A 13,191-nucleotide genomic window follows, 5' to 3' on the forward strand; every position below is an offset into this window, starting at 1 on the left:
GTGTCTGTGTGTGTGTGTGTGTGTGTGTGTGTGTGTGTGTGTGTGTGTGTGTGTGTGTGCAGACGCTTGTTTTTGCTACCTTGTGGGAACCGTTTATTGTTGGGACCAGTAGTCGTCATAGGGACCAAAGCCTGATCCTAATGTGCCAAATCATCATTTCTGACATCTTGGTTAAGGTTAGGGGTAAGGTGTGAATTAATTATGATGAGAGTTAGGGTAAGGGTTCGGCTGTGCATGCGTGTGTGTGTGTGTGGCAATTCAAGGTCCTAACAAGGATAGCTGAGCAGGTTTGTGTGTGTGTGTCTGTGTGTGTGTCTGTATGGCTGTGTGTGTGGGATAGGTCACATGGCAGGACTGCTGCTGCTCCAGGCTGCTGTGTTTACCAACAAGAGGAGGAGGAGGAGGTCATAGCGTAGTATACGCTCTACCATGGGAGTCTCTCTGCTTGACAGCCAGTAGCAGCCTGCAGCATCTAACAGCAGTTACTGTTATCTCAGTAAGGGGACTGCTTTGCAGCCTGGATGGTTGCTGGTACGCTGCTGTTTAGGGGGTAAGATTAACTGCTAAATATATAATATATACTGTGTAATATAGACTGTGTAGTTTGTAATTGCTAGTTTCTGTGACAAGATGTAAAGGTTTGTTGTTTTGCAATAGGAACGAACAAGATAATAGTTGAATGTTTTAGCGAGTAGTTTTTTAGCTATTGCTTCATTGTGTATCGTTAAGGCTGTCAGTGTTGGGCTGCAGCAGTGTGTGGTGACAAGTACAAATCAAAGATGATATTTTATTACAGTTACTTTAAACCTGGATTTTTTTTTTACAAGACCGTCATGTGTGGCAGGGCGTAAGAGCAGTGTATTGTGTGTGTGTGTGTGTGTGTGTGTGTGTGTGTGCAGGTGAACATCTTTGCATTTGTGTTATCCTGTGTCTGTCTGACTGTGCATCTGTATGTGTATGTGTGCACACCTATGAGCAGTGTATGTCACTGGTCTATGCATAAGCACACAATGACGCATCCGCAAACCAGAGGCAGAGACACAGTGACCCATTGTGGAGGCAGAAAAGCACAAGTCATGCTAAAGGGCACAGCTGACTGTAACATGCACAGCCGAGCCGTGAAATCAAAAGGAAGAAAAACATAAGAATGCGTTAGTGTGTGTAACCCTTAGCAATCAACATATAATGCATTAATGTTTGACACACCGTGAAAGCAGTGTGATGTCCACACAAGACGACGTGAAAGGGAATACTTTGAAAGTTTCAGAATGGCCTGTTTGTTGTTAGTGAGGCATCTCTGCGTCACACTGTGGAGACTAGAAGTAGCAAGCAGCATTGAGTGTCCGTGCCTAAACGGTAGATATTTTCTGTAATGACTTGTCTTCTTATTTTTATTGATGGGTTTATTTCAAAGTTGACTTTTATTGAAGCACTGACCTACATTTTAAAAACACACTAACTTCAGAAACCTTTTATGACAAGTCGAAGACCACACTGATGAAACTGATTCAAGATCAATGGTTGAATCTGCCTGAGCTAGTAGCAAGTAGAAGTTAGCCATCCTTATCACTCTGAATTGAAATGACTGACAAGAACAGGCAATCACTGCTGTGGCATATTGTGAAATTATGAAATATATAGTGCTGGTAAAGATTTTGAACATTTGTATGAGTTTACTACCACACTCCAAAGGCATAAAGGTTATAAAGACTTTAAGTTAAAGCCCGACCGATATATCGGTCAGCCGATATTGACTTATCACAGATATATCAGTGAATATGTTGTCCGATATATGCTGATATTGTTCTTTTATTTTCTAAAGTTATATAGGCAGCATTTTATGTATATTTGACCATTTTTCTTATTCCAAGTTTTATCCTTTTTTTTGCTTGATACCAATGTTTTTTGTCATGTCATGTCATTTTACATAATAATGTTTATTGTTAAACTGCAAAATATCATACTATCATAAAATTTTAGGAATCATGTGTTTATATATCCTGTACATAAAATATTATCGGCCCATATATCGATAAGAGAATTTTTTCACTCTTTAATTTCACTATCGGCCCCAAAAACCCAGTAGGTCGGGCCCTACTTTAAATTACCTGTGGGTGTGGAAGAGAGTGTGAAAGTGTTTGACAGTCTGTATTATGATGTACCCCCCTCTTCTCCAGGCCCCCGCAACCCTGAACAGGATTCTGTTTACAGACTGAGGGGACGTAATCAAAACTTTAAGTAATCTCAAACTACCTAGAGACAAATCCTGCCGTTATCCTGCTGACTGCACCGCACCACTGGACTTTGCAGCAACTGAAATAACTCACTGAATTAGATGCACTTTATGCCTCTGCAGTCAAGCAAATAGGTCAGATGTATAACTTTTGGACCGGTTATGTAACATTCCATCTCCTTCAGAAGTAGTCATTGAAATCTGTCATTATCTCAGCATCCTTCTTTTGCTTGCTTTTCGTTAGCAACATCATTAAAGTGTGAGTCAGGCTGGGGAGACGCTGACGAGAAGGGTTTACCCTCCCGGGTGCATGACTGTATTGAGCAAATTTCAACTGCTTATTAGATGACCAGAAATCACATTTTAGCCTTAGGGTAGTATTAGAGAAAAGGTCATAGTGCCCATATGACAGAGGACTCTGAATAAGATAATCAATTATGCCCGACTGTCATGTTAGTTTGGAACGTCCCACATCTGTCAGGTTGGTGATCTATCAAGCTGATATTATGAAGCCTGAATTCAATTTTAAAATAAGTATTTTTAACTTGACTTGAACTTTAGTTTTAGGTTGTTGTAAAAAAAGTACATAAAGTATCTCATTTGTACCTCACTTTCATTAGTAAATATCAACCTGACACTCAATTTAAGATAAGTAGGTATAAATAATGGATGGAAAATATATTAAGAGCTGTCTCCATGCTTTTGAAAACAGATTTAAAAAGTGTGTCTCAGATTTACAACTCCTCTTGCATAGCATTGTATACTTGCATGGGTCAAGTATAACACCTTATATACTATATATATAAACTATAGGCAAGGCAAGGCAAGGCAAGGCAGTTTTATTTATATAGCGCATTTCATACACAATGGCAACTCAATGTGCTTTACATAAAACAGAAAAACATGTAATTTGAGAAACTTAAAACATACAATTAACCCCCCCACCCCACCCCCCAAAGTACAGAAAAATAGCAAGACATAAATAAAATGATTGCAGCATAAAATAATAAATTAGCTTTAAAATCATTAAAAGGACAAAGAGTGCAAATGAAAGATTAAAATGTAAAGTGCTTTAAAAGAGCTCAATCATAAGCTCAGGAGAAGAGAAATGTTTTTAACCTGGATTTAAAAGTGTTCACAGTTGGGGCTGATTTCAGTTCTGCTGGTAGTTTGTATAGTACCAGGGCCACAAACCAGAATTGGCTGAGAACCCCGACCTTGGCTGTTACTTGTCACATGGCTAAACAAGGATTTAAAGAGGAGGCAACCAGTGGATTCACCAAGGCAATGTCATAATAGAGATAAATCCCTTAGTAGCACCCAGCAATGCCAGTAGATTAAGATTATAGATAAGATTAGGTAAGAAGAAATGGTAAACACAGTCAGTTGTTCAAGACACAATCCATGCTACCCTGCTGCTTGCTCGTTTACTTATGCTGTATCTCAAAACTCATACTTCTGTACTCACACTTAATATTTTGAGGGACGGTGCACTTCTGGCCCTCGCCGGTCGCCATTTTGCCTACGTAGCAGAAGGGGAGGGACCACTTTTCAAACAGGAAATGGCGGCTGAGGACGTTGTTACTACGGTGAACATCGCTGCTTTATACAAATGTAAATTAAACGTGTTTTTTTACACTAAACGCCACTATGCTGTTGTCACATATAAAACCATCAGTAGGTTTATTGGGTTAATTTAGCAGTCTGTAATGACTTGGTACTGCAAACAATAATGCGAATGCTAACACTATGGGAATACGCACAATGGCCATGTTTGATTTGAGACAACACTAACCTATTGAATTTTACTACACAAGTAAATACAGATTGTACACAGTGCACTAACAGAAGTGCACTAACATAAGTATATGATTTGAGACATAGCATATAAGCAGCCAATCTTTTGTAATTATCCTCACGAAAGCCTGAATATAATATTCACTTTATGTTCTCTTCCAATCATCACTACTGCACAAAATCCTCCAGCTTTACTCTGGTGTACAGGATATACAATCAAGAGTTGTCTTAACAACCATGTAATTGCTCATGGCTATACTATGGATCTCTAATCAGCAATAAAATGAAATGATTTTTTAAATTAATCTCACCACAAGCAAGACAAACTGGTCAAAGCCTTTCACAAGTGTATGTCTACTTGTACGTGGGTAGGGACGTCCTCATCTGATCTGCAATAATGTTTTCAGAGATGATCAAGACTTATTTGACTATTTGAGATACTGATCAGGGTTAGCTTCTGATGCTTTAGTTATTTTAGCTCATGGCTTGGTGCTGTTTCTAAAACAAATGGTAAATGGTAAATGGACTGTACTTATATAGCGCCTTTCTAGTCTGTGCGACCACTCAAAGCGCTTTACATTATACATGTCATTCACCCTTTCACACACATTCATACACTGATGGCAGGGGCTACCACACAGGGTGCCAACCTGCACATCAGGGGGAATCTAACCATGCATACACATTCATACACCGTTGGCACAGCAACGGGAGCAATTTGGGGTTAAGTGTCTTGCCCAAGGACACATCGACAAGAATACAAAGCAACATAGGCGATGTGGTGTGCTGCTCTGCTGCTGTTCTGTCAGTTGGTCCGCAAACAACTCTGACTGAAATAACAGACTCAGATATCTCAACAACTATTGGATGGACTAACACTAGTGTCATTATTTACTCAAGGTTTTAATGCATCTAATACTTTGGCTCATGAACACATGCTTGCAAAGCTAATGATATTGCCATCAGCCTCAGCTGTAAGATGTTTTAAGGTGGAAATTAGCAAATGTTAGCATGCTAACAGGCCAAACTAAGATAGTGAACATGGTAATCATTACACCTGCTAAACATCAGCAAGTTAGCATTGTCACTGTTAGCATGCTGATTTTAGCATTATGCTTTCAACACACAGTCTTGCAGAGCTGCTAGCATGTCTGTAGGACATTAAGGCCTATTTTAATCGTGCACCTTTATTCAAATGCAAAGCAGTGGATCTTGAGTCCAAAGACTGCTATTTTAGCTCAGGTATGTGCAGGATCTCAAAGTGCCTTTTTTTAACAGTTGCCATCTATTTACTGAAGGATGGACCCTCTCTATGTTTGTATGTCCTTTGCATATGGGAGCACCATGTCAAATTTGGTACAATTTGGACATGCTGCGTTATTAATTTGAATAAACTCTGAATGAACAAGTGATCATGGCTTAATTAAACTGCCCAAGAGAGAAGAATGAGTGCACACACAAGAAAACAACAGAGGCAGAGGCAATACAACTAGTCAACAGGAGTGTAGATACGTTTCAGCAGGCAGCAGCAGAATCAAGCAACAGAAGACCATAAACTGTTCAACCACTGTTTAGTCTCACTGGTGAAGAATGTGTTAATTAAATTAAAACCATTTGATTTATTAAGTCCATATTGTTTGTCAATTGATACATTTATATGTAATTGTATGTGGTGTGTGTTCCTTATATTTAGTTTTACCAATTAACATACATGAAGGTTGCAAAATATTAGGAACAGTTTTCAGTTTGATGTACTTCAGTACACCACCACTCACTACAACCTCAATAATAAACAAAGTAGAATTATTGCCTTTCTGACATTGACAATAGCTGAACATGTACAAGGGTCACTAAAGTAGAATTTATGGCAGAGCTGTTGTTTTGGATTACATTAGACTGCACAGGTGTTCCTAATAAAGTGCTCCGTGAGAATATTTTGAAGAGTTATTGGACCTTTCAGTCGTTGGGGTAGTTCATGTTATTCAAGTAGATAGGAATTTCATTTTATTACAACAGATCTATTCAGCTGACAGGCATATCCTAACTTAATTAAATTGTTCCACTGACTTTAACATACTTGAAGTATACAAGAAAATATATGAAATTGCACATACAATTATACAATCAAAATTTTAAATTGTAATTTGTATCAGCAGATTCTTAACCTTAGTCTTATATCAGAAACATTGGTGGATAAAGCAGAGATCATTCAAAAGTGTGAGTGAGTTATTTGCTGAGAGAGGTCAACAAGTTGTGCTGGAAAGTACGTCAGCACCAGTCTTTTGCTTTCTATTTTGGTTAGCCATCTGTATGCTGATACACTATTCAAGGCAGCACAGCCAGTGCATTTTGATTGGTTGCCCTGTGAAGCTGAGAAAATGATGGCATGGAGCTTTAGAGAGAAAAAAGGTCACAGTTCATGCAATTGAAAACTGCAATAGCCAATGATCATAAATCTTACAATGACAAAGTCAGTGTATTATTGGTGTGCTGACGCAGATGAGAGGACTCATCTGACTCGCTGTTTCAGTCATCACTGCAGTGTCAGCAAAGACAGATGAGATAGAGAGAGAGAGAGAGAGAGAGAGGATCCCTTCAGAACACTGACCGTGAACCGTGAACTTAAAGATATGCTTTTCCAGTTGGCAAAGGGAGAGAGACATTTTAACATTTATTTAGTTACTTTTAATTTTTAGGGGTAGGGATGAAATGACTATTTTCTATGAAGCAATTTTAGTATCTCTCAGCTCATTCTTTTGGTTTTATGGACCCCAAATTTACTATTTTGCTCCACTCTCATGGCTCTCATCAACCTTGTTACCAGCAGCTAGCTCTTTTTGGTGATAAAGCTGTGATAAACCCACTCTATGGCAAATGTCCAGCACCAGACATCAGGCAGAATTTAGCTGGATGCTGGATGAGTAAGTATGTAACTGTTAGGGCTTGCTCCACTTCCCTAAGTGGCCAACACCAACAACAAAAAAAGTGAATTCAGCTTTAAATAAGTCTGTTAGCTGACGAGGTGAAAGATATTCACCTAGTCAGAGTCTTACACATATGCACTTTCATTTCTACAAGGCTTTAATTAAACCCATAGATTCAGAAGAACAGGAACTCTCAAATATTTGATCATATTATTATATTTTGTAACTGTAGCTATTTTAAGACTGCAATTGTTTGTAACTAACTCTATGACCATTCTCCATCTGCAGCATAATCCACAATTATTCCCATTTATCTAAATGTTCCTGAAATGAAATGTCAGAATCGTTCCTGATGAAGTCATAGTCTGATTCAAGAAGTATATTGTCATATGCATATTAAAAAACAAGGAGGTTCAGACAATGCAATGCAATTATTACTTTGCTGCTCTCCCTTACACACAATAACACTGCTTATGACAATAAACTTCTTGAATCTTGAATCTTGAATCTGTTTCTGAGTGCTCTTATTATTTTATATGAGTAATAACATTTTGGGTTATGTTAGTAATAAAATCATCAGTCACAGTAGGAATTGCCATGTCTAAGCATAGTCCCTTGTAAGATCATATTCATGTACACATGAGTTACGTCCAGTCAAGGAACAATGCCGTCATTCATTCAACTGTGTACACACAAACACACATACACACACACACACACACACACACACACACACACACACACACATACATGTGTGATGTTGACACAAGCGTCACAAAATAAATTAGCTGTTGGCCAGTGACGTCTTGTTTGTCCCACCAGCCTCACCAAGGTGATGGCAGCTGATGACATACTTAACCATTAACAACATCAATGTCAATTGAGCAGCCTGAATGATGTGATCCTACGACACAGATATTGCAAACAGCCTAGTTCCTCAACAAACCACAGGATTAAATCAAGTGTGAGTTTGAATTTGTTTTACTGAGATTAGACTTTTAATCCACTATTGTATTTTAAAGGTGTTGTATGTAGGAAGTCAGGAAGCTCTTGTAGTATAGGAGAACTTTATTAATAGACCCATTTGTTTTGGCTTGTGACCTTTATCAGGGCCATCTGGTGTCATATTTAACGTGTTGCATTTTGGGGAGATTTTGGGGACAATTAAATGTTAGAAGACAGTGATTGATAAGAGTTGATGTACAAATTCTCAAGTAGCTGACCAGGTACAATGATAACACATGCTCTCACCTGCATATTTTGACACGTCAAATCAGGAAAAGCACTGATGCAATTAACAGTATTAGTGATGGCTGACTCCCATTTAGTTTTATTCAAATTCATGACCCTAATAATGTTTTTGGGTTAGGGTTAGGGTTAACCCTGTTTTCTTTAGATTTCTTTTTGACATTTTTTCCAAAGACATGGATATGCCATGCAACAAGGGTCCCTGGCTGCACACATACATGGCTTTCTCCAATACTGATACCTTATGAAAGGAGATTGTGCACAAATCATAAGTCAAATTTGAGCAGAAGATGTCGTGGGTGGAAATATTAACACCAAGTATACAACATCGTAACCTGCAGGTATAAACATCATCATATTTGGATAAAAATGTCATGATCATTGGTAGAAATGCCCTTGTTATGGATAGAAACATTGTCAACATGAACAAAAAGGTCATTCTAACAGACAGACACTGTCTCCCTGACACAGTTCAGGTGTGGACTTAATTTGAATTGTCTTGTGCCCTGCAAGCTGGTACTTCTTACTAGTGCAGCTATTCATTTAAGGAACCAACATGCCCTCACTAAATTATTGTAAGCACTTTCTATTTCGCGTAACCCTTACATACTGTTCATATTCTACACTCTCGCAGTATGTTCTTGGTCAATTTTGACCCTGTCTAAGAATCCCATCAAAAAGTGTCTATACCAGATTTTGAACCACAGATCTGTAGAATACATCAATAAATCTGACTGATCAATAAATGTGATTAAACCTTGAGTCATGTTTCAGAGAGCAGAGAGAGTGTATTTTTTAACTTTTACACCATCAAACATCTCCTATCACACAATATCATGTCCTATTTTACCTAAGACATGAACATATAACATAGACATAATGATGGAAATGTATTTAATGTAAAGGTAAAATGAGCAGAACTTTATGGAAGTGTGGGGTTTATTGTATAACCATTAGAGCCATCAGTCTTCACTGCTACATCATAAAAAGAAATCCTCATAACTACTATCTTATTAATCATTGACATGTCATTTAACTAAAATACATCTCAATAGATATGTAGATATGTAGCAGCTATACAAAAGTATAGCATTTTAAATTGACCTGAACAGTATGTAAAGGTTAAAAAACTTCACATTTGGTGGTTAAGAAAATATGGTTGAAAAAATGAAAGCAGTGCTACAGAAGCAGGATGGAGTGGTGACACAGTTATTGTTTTTTGTAGGATGTTGTTTGATCTTTAAAAGTTTCACAATGAGTCGGATACAATTGGATTTAGGTGTGACAGCTGTTCCAGAGAATTGGGCATTCCAGCTCCAGAGGTCAGCTTTGTGTAGGAGGTGGACTTGCTTTCTTGCACGTTGCAGAGAAGTCTTACCTAACTGATGGACACTTCTGAATCATTATTATGTGCCATTACTGACAAGTGTAGCATACAGCAACTGTAATATTCACGTCTTTCAAAAGCAAAGCATTGCATGTTTTAAGAAGAGAATAGTGTGCATACCATAGCGACACAGTAGGAACAGATAGATAGATAGATAGATAGATAGATAGATAGATAGATAGATAGATAGATAGATAGATAGATAGATAGATAGATAGATAGACTTTATTTGTCATTCCATTCTCATTCTAACTATACACCATACACTGCACTTCAGAATGAGATTCTGTTGCAATGGATTAAAATAGTGCAAAACTGTAACAAGTGGGTACCCTAACCCTAACCCATAAAAATACAAAGAATATTCCACATTTGCACGAATATATTGCACAGCAGTAGTTTGTTAACTAGTACTTGAGTATATAGAGCAGTCCACAAATAATGAGGCAACAATAATATAGTGCAGTAAATAGTGAGTTATTTCATTTGTTGCTTAATTGAATTGGATACTTTTGGGTGATGAGGTACAATCAGAAAGAATGGTTGTAAGCTTTATGAGGTCCTCTTGATTCTTACTTTTAGGCATGCTAGCAGCATGGCTGTAGAGCTGGTAATGTCAAGCTGTTGGTCAGTCAGTCGGTCTACCACTTTGGTCCAACCGAAATATCAGAGTTCAAGAGAGTTCAACAACCATAGAAAGTATTGAATTTATCAATAATGTTATCGTTCTAATGACAAAATGTTTACTTATGTGATATGCTGTGAATGAAATGGTACTCAATTTGGTACAATTGAACAAGTTTCACATACGATACCTGTGGTTGTGTTTTTTTTACCATATGTCGCTGATGGCCATTGGTTTAAATTGAGCACCTCCCTTTGTCTGTTTTTAAGACCGATATCTTTTACAGATTAGCTTTGGTTTGAGGCCAAATTGATTTAGATGATGGATAAGTGCAGATGAGCAAGTGTGGTTTAAGCTATTTGATTAATGATGGAAATATTTGACTTTACATGACCATAAAACTAACCCTATGCATTTATCCTCATACTCTACTTGTTTTATTTCTATATTCTCTTACTGATGACTGATTCTCTCCTGCTCCCAGGAAAACCCTGATTGGTCCAGAGCAGTGAGCAAGAAGTGTTGGCCTCTGTCCTTCTTCCAGCTTGGCACCATGGGATCATCCACACTGGGAAAGGCAGCGTCTCTTGATGCTATCTTAAATGAATGCATTCATGCATTTGGTGAGTGACACATGTGAGTGAATTGCAACTCAGGCTGGATTATCTATTGGACAAAGTAGGCGTAGATAACACCTAGACACTCGGGTACCCCAAAGGCCTCAGGCTCCCCAACTGTGTGAGAACTACTTTATGGTATTTTATGACATGATTAATATAAACTGAAAGGGAAGGACTTTGCATTTGTATCTAATCTTAAAGGTCATCTTACAGATGGGCTCTACATGTGGTATGTTACAATGTGCAATTAATTAATGATTCATTAGTGTCAGAAAGCACTTTCCCAAGAGCTCTAACATCCCACTCAGAAACATTCTATTATTAGTAGGATCAATTACCTGTTGGTCTGCTTCTCTTAATTCTCTCAATAAATCAGAAACCACCATATCTCAGTAAAAATGTACATAGTGCCTATGACATGTGTTTTACCGTGACATTTCTCCTTCATAGATGACAATGGGGAACTGCAGGCCAACCTACTTCCTCGCAGCCTGCTGCTGATGCATCGCTGGTACGTTACATCATCAGAACTGGCAGGAAAACTACTAATAATATATCCCACAATACATTGTGTTAACAATATGTTGAAATACTGCTGGTTGTGGTATTTCAGATGACTCAGAACACATAGTATAGTGATGTCTGAGATCAATTGCCCCTCACTTTTACAGGAAATCCAACTAAGTCTTAAATTTTGTTATTGGAATTCTAATCAATCCCTTTTAGTGATGATAGCATAGTTGTTAATGTTGTTCATTCTGTACCTCACCTTTCCTCTCTTGCTCTGCCTCTGTATGTTGATGGGAAATTAGCAGTATTGATTCTTTCCTGGATCAATGGACTTGGAGCTGCTCAGTAAGTGGTGTGCTATGCTGTCTGACGTCAGACAGCTATAGGCAGCTTTCTTTGTCTTCACCTACACATAAGCCATTTCTATTTTCCATTTATATGTGCTTATTACTGTGCTTTACCTCAGGTGTCACATATCATTGCACAATACTGTATATGTGTTTTCAGTCAAGTGTGATTGTAAGACCTCCTCAATGAATTGTAAAAGAAATGTTTAATTGAAACTCTACAGCAAGAATACCTGTGTCAGATGCTGAGAGGTCTGTTTGGTGTTGACATATTTAAAATATGTCTAACACACAATGTGGAGCAAATCTACTCAGGACTTGATGCACAAGCGAGAAAGAACCATAACATGTTTTTCTAGTGTCTGCTTGAAGCCAATGCATTGATTTGAGGACAGCTGAAATGTGGATGTCTCTCTGCAGTAGCCTTACAGTCTTCTGAGCAGGGCCAGAGACAGATGTTACAGTGTAACCCTAACCCAGATTCCAAAGTGCATTTGGTCCAGGTCAACTTTTCATAAGAAGCCTATTCTAATCTTGTGACACTGTTGTTAAAAAACGAGTTTGGTTTCAAGTTGAAGATGCAGCTGAGGAAACAACAAATCATGTTTAGTCTTATTTTATTGTCACTTTGCCATTATATAGTGAGTGTAAAGAAAAACAGATCATCTACTACTCTCAATGCCTTGTAAGCAACATTGTGAAAAAGGACAGATCAGATGGAGGTGAGGGAGAACAGGAAAAGAAAGGGTAGAAACAAGATAACAGAGCTTCCTTAATTAACTTTTGCCAAAACTCCATTGACGTAGAGAAAGTGCTCTGTGATCATGTTGTCTCCAAGTCTGTGTGGGGTTTTTTCCTGGGTGGTCCGAAATTCATTGCTCCTGGACGCCTCCCTATAGAGGTGTTCCAGACACATCCGACTGGGAGGAGACCCTGAGGTAGACCCAGAACACACTGGAGGGATTAAATATCTGTCCTGGCCTGGGAACACCTTAGGATCCCTCAGGAGGTGTTGACGAACGTTGCTAGGGAGAGGGATGTCTGGGTTCCATTGCTCAGCCTACTGCCACCATGACTTGGCCCCGGATAAATGAGTGGATGGATGGATGGATGGAGACTCTAAATTTCCAATGAATGTAAAAGCCTCACTATGCCTTAAACAAACTACTTGTACAAAATTTTATCTGACCACATCTTTATCTTCTTTCGAGTTGCCACACTTGGTTGAAAAGCCTACCACCACAGAGAGGGGTTATACAAATCCTCAAACACATTGTTTATGTTGCACTGAGTTGTACTGTTGGATACAGTACAAGAAGTTTAGTTGAGAAGTTTTTGGAGTTCACGTTCTCTCTGTGTAAGGATGCCTTACATCAGTGTGCTATTTGATATCAATTTAGATTAATAACTGGCACTGCTGAAGAAGAGACAGTCAGGGTTCTCATAAGCTTTTAGCCCATATAACAGATGCACTATCAGCTGAAATGATTCTACATGATA

The 13,191-nt window shown here is 38.3% G+C and overlaps 1 protein-coding gene across 1 annotated transcript in view; it reads left to right on the plus strand.

Moving 5' to 3' along the window:
- The window catches only part of rasgrp3 (RAS guanyl releasing protein 3 (calcium and DAG-regulated)), a 57,065-nt gene that overhangs the window by 22,697 nt on the left and 21,177 nt on the right, over window positions 1-13,191 (plus strand). Inside the window, exons 2-3 of the mRNA XM_053333061.1 lie at window positions 10,699-10,837; window positions 11,285-11,387. Coding sequence (XP_053189036.1) covers window positions 10,768-10,837; window positions 11,285-11,387 — 173 coding nt within the window. The 5' untranslated portion in view covers window positions 10,699-10,767. The remainder of the gene's footprint in view (window positions 1-10,698; window positions 10,838-11,284; window positions 11,388-13,191) is intronic.

The sequence above is a fragment of the Scomber japonicus genome, chromosome 14, assembly GCF_027409825.1.
Source record: "Scomber japonicus isolate fScoJap1 chromosome 14, fScoJap1.pri, whole genome shotgun sequence".
Lineage (NCBI taxonomy): Eukaryota > Metazoa > Chordata > Actinopteri > Scombriformes > Scombridae > Scomber > Scomber japonicus.